This window comes from Limulus polyphemus, unplaced genomic scaffold (genome assembly GCF_000517525.1).
Source record: "Limulus polyphemus unplaced genomic scaffold, Limulus_polyphemus-2.1.2 Scaffold7055, whole genome shotgun sequence".
In the NCBI taxonomy this organism is placed as follows: domain Eukaryota; kingdom Metazoa; phylum Arthropoda; class Merostomata; order Xiphosura; family Limulidae; genus Limulus; species Limulus polyphemus.
Genome location: NW_013672665.1, coordinates 35317 through 42482, shown reverse-complemented (window position 1 = coordinate 42482; position 7166 = coordinate 35317). Strand labels below are relative to the sequence as shown.

The 7166-nt window shown below is 30.1% G+C and overlaps 1 protein-coding gene across 1 annotated transcript in view; it reads right to left on the bottom strand.

The window, feature by feature from the left end:
- Positions 1-595: 595 nt before the first annotated feature.
- The window catches only part of LOC106474306 (39S ribosomal protein L3, mitochondrial-like), a 10910-nt gene continuing 4339 nt past the window's right edge, over positions 596-7166 (bottom strand). The window contains exons 4-6 of the mRNA XM_013934993.2: positions 4374-4496; positions 3713-3812; positions 596-698 (exon numbers count right to left, since the gene is read on the bottom strand). Of these exons, the coding sequence (XP_013790447.1) occupies positions 634-698; positions 3713-3812; positions 4374-4496 (288 nt within the window). The 3' untranslated portion in view covers positions 596-633. The remainder of the gene's footprint in view (positions 699-3712; positions 3813-4373; positions 4497-7166) is intronic.

Below are 7166 nucleotides of genomic sequence, written 5' to 3'. Positions count from 1 at the left end.
ATATAAATAATTATCCTACTAATAGTGTATCATGTATAAATAATCCTCCTTCCAACAACAAGTCAGGTATAAATAATCCTCCTTCCAACAACAAGTCAGGTATAAATCATCCTCCTTCCAACAACAAGTCAGATATAAATAATCCTCCTTCCAACAACAAGTCAGATATAAATAATTATCCTACTAATAGTGTATCATGTATAAATAATCCTCCTTCCAACAACAAGTCAGGTATAAATAATCCTCCTTCCAACAACAAGTCAGATATAAATAATTATCCTACTAATAGTGTATCATGTATAAATAATCCTCCTTCCAACAACAAGTCAGGTATAAATCCTCCTCCTTCCAACAGCAAGTCAGATATAAATAATTATCCCACTAATAGTGTATCATGTATAAATCATCCTCCTAGCTTAATTCAATGACAAACACAGTATAGTTCTAGTGATTTAACAGATTTTTAACTTTTTCAATGATTGGTTATTTTAGTTTTACACTGTTACTTCATAGAAAAAGTCCTTCATTTTAACCCTTCTCTTTTCTCACATGTATGCATATATCCAAACTATCTTAATAACAAGTACAGAAAGAGAGCAAACGATTTCCTCACAGACTTTAATATTTTTATACTTACGTTTTCCCAAAGACGTTCACGTAATCACCTGGTCGAAAGTGAGCAGCGAACAGAGGTGTCCCTAAAAGATAATTATATCCCTTACCATCTACAATACACTGGATATATCTGGTATCAGAAACATTTGTTGTAAAACAATTACCTTCTCTGGACAGATAATCTATTACTTAATGTAAAACTTTATAAATAGGACATCCTTTTATTGCAATGTTAAATTAATCTATCTAACGCCACATAAAATAGCCTGCAATATATATAAATACAAAGTTAGCCTTTGGGAACAGGTCTGTAGAAGAGGATTTATACTTCACAAAGAATTTATCTGACCATAAATGTTCTGGAGAAATTAGTGCTAATGTGTTTGCTGTAACTACATTCCATTTCATTACTTAATTGAACTGCATTATATGGTTCGTAGAATATAACTACTGAATTAATCGTAACGTGAAATATCATGTTACAATAAAAATAGCATTCTTTAGAGAAAAGTTATGATATATACTTTATAAACTAGAAATTTACTTTTAAGTCATGTGTTACTATGAAAATGTACCATGCCAACCATTTTTGTTTAAAATAGCTTGATGCTTCTAATAATAAAAAAATACTTAGTGCTGCTGTATTAGACAAAGCAATAAATAAGTTTCAAGGTTTAATGAAATAAAATTTATATAAAAAACCAGCTTTTCAACATCATTAATACTCCTGGTATCAAAATTTCAAATTAGAAATAAAATCTCAGGATTGTTACAACTCTTCCTTAGTTGATTCAGTAAAAATTGATGACTATGTTTTAGTACCAATAAAGCTATTCATTAACAGTCCTAACAAAAGAGTACCCCTCCCATAAGTCATCTTTAAAAGTTGTTGTTACACAGAAACAAATTTAACGTTGAAATCAAAATTTCATCAGTATTACTTCAAAAATTATAACCAAATAAAAAAACATCTCACATTACAATCTCACTGTTCAGTTCATTTTCAGAGTTTCACAAAAAGCTACACAAGGGCTATCTGCATATAGCCATCCCTAATTTTATACGGATAGACTAGAGGGAAGGCAACTTGTTGACAACTCCAATCAACTTATATAGTGGGATCTGACTGTCACTTTTATAACACACATGGACCTAAAATATTAAGCATGTTTTACAGTAATGGATTAGGAATCATGAATTTCCAGATTCACTCCAGGCAAACTAACCAATGAGCCATGCCCAGCTCATCTCACTATTCAGACGAACCTTGAGGTTATATGACCATTAGAAGGGTAAATGCTTAGGTAACCAAAGGTTCCTCGATCCCCTAACATACTTAAATACATCAATAACTAAACTATATGACAAACAAGAATCTTAGCCATTTAATATTTTAAAAATTTATTAATATTGTTACAACAGCGGAAGTCACGTGATGCTGGTAACACGTGATGAGGTTCTAGAAAGATCGGGGAACCTCACGATTGTTCCAGCGTTTGCTAGATGCCCTCTTTTTTAGTATATAAGCCCGGCAAATAAAGCAGGGAGATAATCAAGTCAAGCCGTAAGTAAAGTGTGTAAATTGTTGTGAATTATAGCGTATGTTTAAGTTAAAGTGACTGTGGAAATTCTGTGTATTACAAAAAGTTGTATCAAGAAAGAATAAACTAGTTTTAATTAAGAAAGGACTTGTATCGCTGAAGTTTCTCTGAAAGAATTTCTATGGGAAATTAACAAACAAGGAGATACGTAACAATATCTTCTGTAATTGTATTTGACGAAATTTAACAATGCTCCTTCATGCAAATTTTGAACATTCAGAAGTTAAGTACTTTGACATGTAGGAGTTTGTTTTTTTATTAATGCAAAAACAGGTCTTATAACTGAGCAGGAATTAAAAAAGTTACACATCAATAAGTATTTTGCCAATACAGTGGTTACCTTACATTCACGTATGTTCAATATTGTCCTCATAATAGTTTTGAACTTAGCCTCATCGTGAAAACTCGGTGTTGCCTCCGACCTAAAAATTCATCCCACATCAACCGGTATCTACCCACTCCCGAAGCTAAAGGATCTGAACTTATTAATGACATTATAATATCGAAAAGTACTTTTAAAACACGTATTAATATTGTTTTCAGGACAGAGAAATAAAGCTACAGCATGTTCGTTAATACACAACACTGACTACAAACTCTCAAAGTAATGTTTTTAATTTCATTCAACTTCCTCTATTAGATTAATTTAGAATTAAATACATTAAACACAGTCATCAGTTATGGCAGGTTACTATTATAACAACATAAGGGCAAAGAAAATGTGTGAATCAATAATATACATTCCACAAAATCAAACTATTAAATGTTCCCTCACTACATTTAACTTATTGCTATGACTTGCAAGAAAATTTTTATTGTTTTTATTTATTAAAGTGAAGAGCCTGGTTTACGACAGTGAATTTGTTTTGGAATGATATATTAAAAACATACCTTTAAATGTTTTGGAATGATATATATTAAAAACATACCTTAAAATGTTTTGGAATGATATATTAAAAACATACCTTTAAATGTTTTGGAATGATATATTAAAAACATACCTTAAAATGTTTTGGAATGATATATTAAAAACATACCTTTAAATGTTTTGGAATGATATATTAAAAACATACCTTAAAATGTTTTGGAATGATATATTAAAACATACCTTAAAGAACTTTCTTCTAATGTTCTATAGCTTACATTTATTATTTGAGATATAAGTAAATAAGTGGTAAACAACATGAGCTATGGAATACAGCTCCGTGCATGATTACATGTATAACATTTTCATAGGTAAGACAATTAACAACACAGAATCTTGAGTATGGAAGCACATTACGCTAATATAATAATAAATCGACAAACAACAATTTATAAGCACAATACAGTGATATATTTTTGTGGAAATATACAACATGTTTCAACAGGACATTTGGCGTGACAATGAAATGAGTCAGCTTTCTTTATTTTTTTCCTATATTTAAATGGCAATTGGGTTTCCAGTTTTCTGTGTATTATAAGCTAGAAAAATAAACATACATTTCTAAACTCACCTGGTTGAATTGCTGCGTTTGGCGTAACAATGAAACGAGTCAGCTTTCTTTTAGGCATTACCCCAGCTTCTTTAAAGAGTCCATTATATTCTGCTGTGAACTAAGTACAAATAGCAAAAAAATTCTATATATTTATTATTCACATTTTGAAATAAAAAGTATTTGAAGGATGTTTTTATTGATATCATAAAAAAAAACTGAATAATAATGTTACATATCTAGCTTTTTCTAAATTTGTTACATAGAGTTTATATAAGAAAGTCAAATACACACTTCATTTACAACTAGGTAGATTTATTTACACACTTATAGAACTACTGGTTTAAATTATGCATCTCTTTCTGTATACAATGAAAATAAAAGCCAAACACCAGTCATGTAGTTCTTTTTAACATTTTTTTTTTAACTTGAGAACCAACTGTTTTTACATGGTTATAGTTCTTAATATAATCATAAAACTGTTTTCATTTTACAGACTGTTAGTCATCAGTCTTATTTCAACGGTGAAAAATATTTCAGAAAAAGTAATCTGATTCTAATGTTAAGAAAACTTAGGATTTGAGATCCTATTGCTATTCTACTTTTTCAGACAAATTATTACTTTTTATGAAAATACACTGCTTATGTAAATCTGTAATGGCAATGACTTTTACATGCTTACCAGCTGAGGATCAGAACTTTCAGCTCCAACTACAATACATCCTTTTCCTTCATATTTTTTTCCAAATGGTGTATTAACAAAAGCTTCTGGAGGATGGTACTTAATTACATGATTATCAACTACCTGAGAACAGACAGATAACTTTCTAAAGCAGAAGTCTACAAACAATGATACTTAAAAACAGTAATTTTAAACATCTGAACTTTTATAACTGGAAGTTAGTTGCAATAAGACTTTAATGCAAGTTTTAAAAGTTACATTTAATTTTTTCCACCCTATTTTTTTTCTTTAAATTTTAACTATTCTGGTCATGAATTCACAACAGGTGAAATACTGTTAATAAAAACTGGGTTTAGAATTGTCTAGTAAAGCTATACTAGACTTTAATTTTGGATTGAATTTTCTATGCCAACTTCAGATGTTGAAGAGCAGAAAACATCTAACATAATGGCACATTTTTCTAAACTATTCTTTTGTATATGTCTCTCCATTATAAAGAGTTGCTAATTAAGAAAACAAGAGGGTAATCAAAATACTAACACAAAAAGTTTCAAAAGAAAAAATTACAAGTTTTTCACTTGTAACTGTCAAAGAAGTAGTTCTGTCAAATAGAACGTTTTGGAAGATACCATATGAGAACAAGGGACCATTTAGTCCTTCAAGGTTGTCCATGTACACCTACTCTCAAGAAAGGTTTATTTTTAAACTCAAACTTTACTTCTAAGGAAATCAATTCCCTTTTTAAACTCACATTAAGTGCTGGCTACCGCTAATGACAACTCACTATATAAGCCAATCACTCTGTTAAAAAAATACAACTATTTTAAGTGGAGCCTACCCCTGTCATTTTCCGAAGTTCAAACTCACCCATTTCCTACACACTATAGCATAAAGATATTGGAGGCATTTATCTTATCAATCCCCCTGATAACTCGGTAAATTTCAATAAGATCCTCTTCTAACCTTCTTTTATATACAAAAGAAATCTTAACCCATCCATACAAGTTAACCCTTCTATCCCTAGAATCATCCTCTGAACCAACAAGTCAATATACTTTCTTAGATAAGAAGACCACAACTGAACAGAGTATTCCAAGTGAGGCCTAACTAGCAATTTGGGGAGAGATACTTTTTTGAATTGTAGTCAATATGTCTATAAATACATCTTAAAATACTAGTAACTTTGTTACGAGCAATGCAAGTAATTGTGATGCTTTTCATGGCATACATTTCCAGTTACTCAAACTGTGCATTGAAGATTTGTACAACAAAAGCACAAAGACGAGTTATTATTAAATATAGATGAGTTTTCATGCATTCAACATACATTTTTATGCAAGTGAAATTAGCTTTGGGCTTTAATATATTATCAACAAGTGTATCCAATAACTTTTTCTTAGATTTATAGCAAATAAACTTAAGATGAAAGACTTCTTTGAATGAAGATGTGTCCCGAGAGATTTATCAAATATAAACATCGGACGAGAGCATCTGATGTCTCACAAACATGAATAATAATGTTAAAATAAGCAGCATAAAGAATACTTTTAAAAATAGCAGATAAATATACAATACCATGTAATCTAAAATAAAGTTCATATGGAAACAAGCTTTGACATGTCCTATTCAGTCCAACTTCTGTTTGTATTTCTTTATTAAATTCTGAAAGGGTGTCAAAATTTCTTTCCATATAAACTTGTTGTTTCGTGAGAGCAAATCTTTATCTTGGATTTTCAAGAATGCTACATTGAATTTATACGGATTACAATCAGGAGTTTCGAGGGAAGAAAAGTATTTAAATGGTAATTGTTCTAGTCAAACTGATGATGTCAATGGCAAAATGCATTTTGAGATTTGGAGTTGTTACTAATAGTAATACTGATGCAATAATTATGGAACACTATAATTTTAGACACATCAATTGGGATTGTATGAATACGTATGATGAGGTTTCTGGAAGTGATTCAGGAGGTTTTCTGTATCGAGTGGCGAATCAAAAACTTTAAATTTATTGTGAATCACTAATGTTTAAAAGAGTTGAGGATAATTTGAGGAAGACTGATCAATAGGTTTTGATATTTTGCTATACGAGTGACGTACAAAATTCATAAAAATATGTTTCTTCTAATTCAAACCAGGAATGTTCCCAGAAATAAGGACAAGATTCAAACCTAACTAGCTTGCTAAACATGTAAAGAAGAAAATCACGTTTAAAATGCCGTAAGTTTAAAAAATTTATTTTGAATGACACATTGGATTATAGAAAAGCCCTCAGTTTGGTTAACACTATCCAGACCAGAGAACACCTTTCAGATGCTGAGTACACACTTACAGATTAAATTTCAAAATTTAAGTAAAAATAATAATTCCAATTCAATTTCGATTTTTAACTCAAAAATATTTTGTCACTTTCCAGCTTGCAAAGAAAAATATAAAAATATTTCAAAGTTTCATTTCCTGTAAACAATTCACATATGAATCTTTTAGAATTTTTCTCCCAAACTATCATCCTTTGAGAATATAATTATTCTTGTCTTTCTTTCTTACATTCATGATTTTCTTTTTCTTTCACTGATTTTATTACCACAGTCTTTCATTCACAGATTTTTCATAAGTATTTTAAACTTCCCATTAGATTCCATTGTTGTTCTCTGCAGGAGTTAGGTCTAGTCACTTTTCCGCAAAACCATAAATTACTTCTTACACCACCATATTTACCCTATATAGACATAACTAGTTTATAAACTGCTCTATCCAATGGTATTTAAACTTTTCCTGCAGCAATTTCAAAAG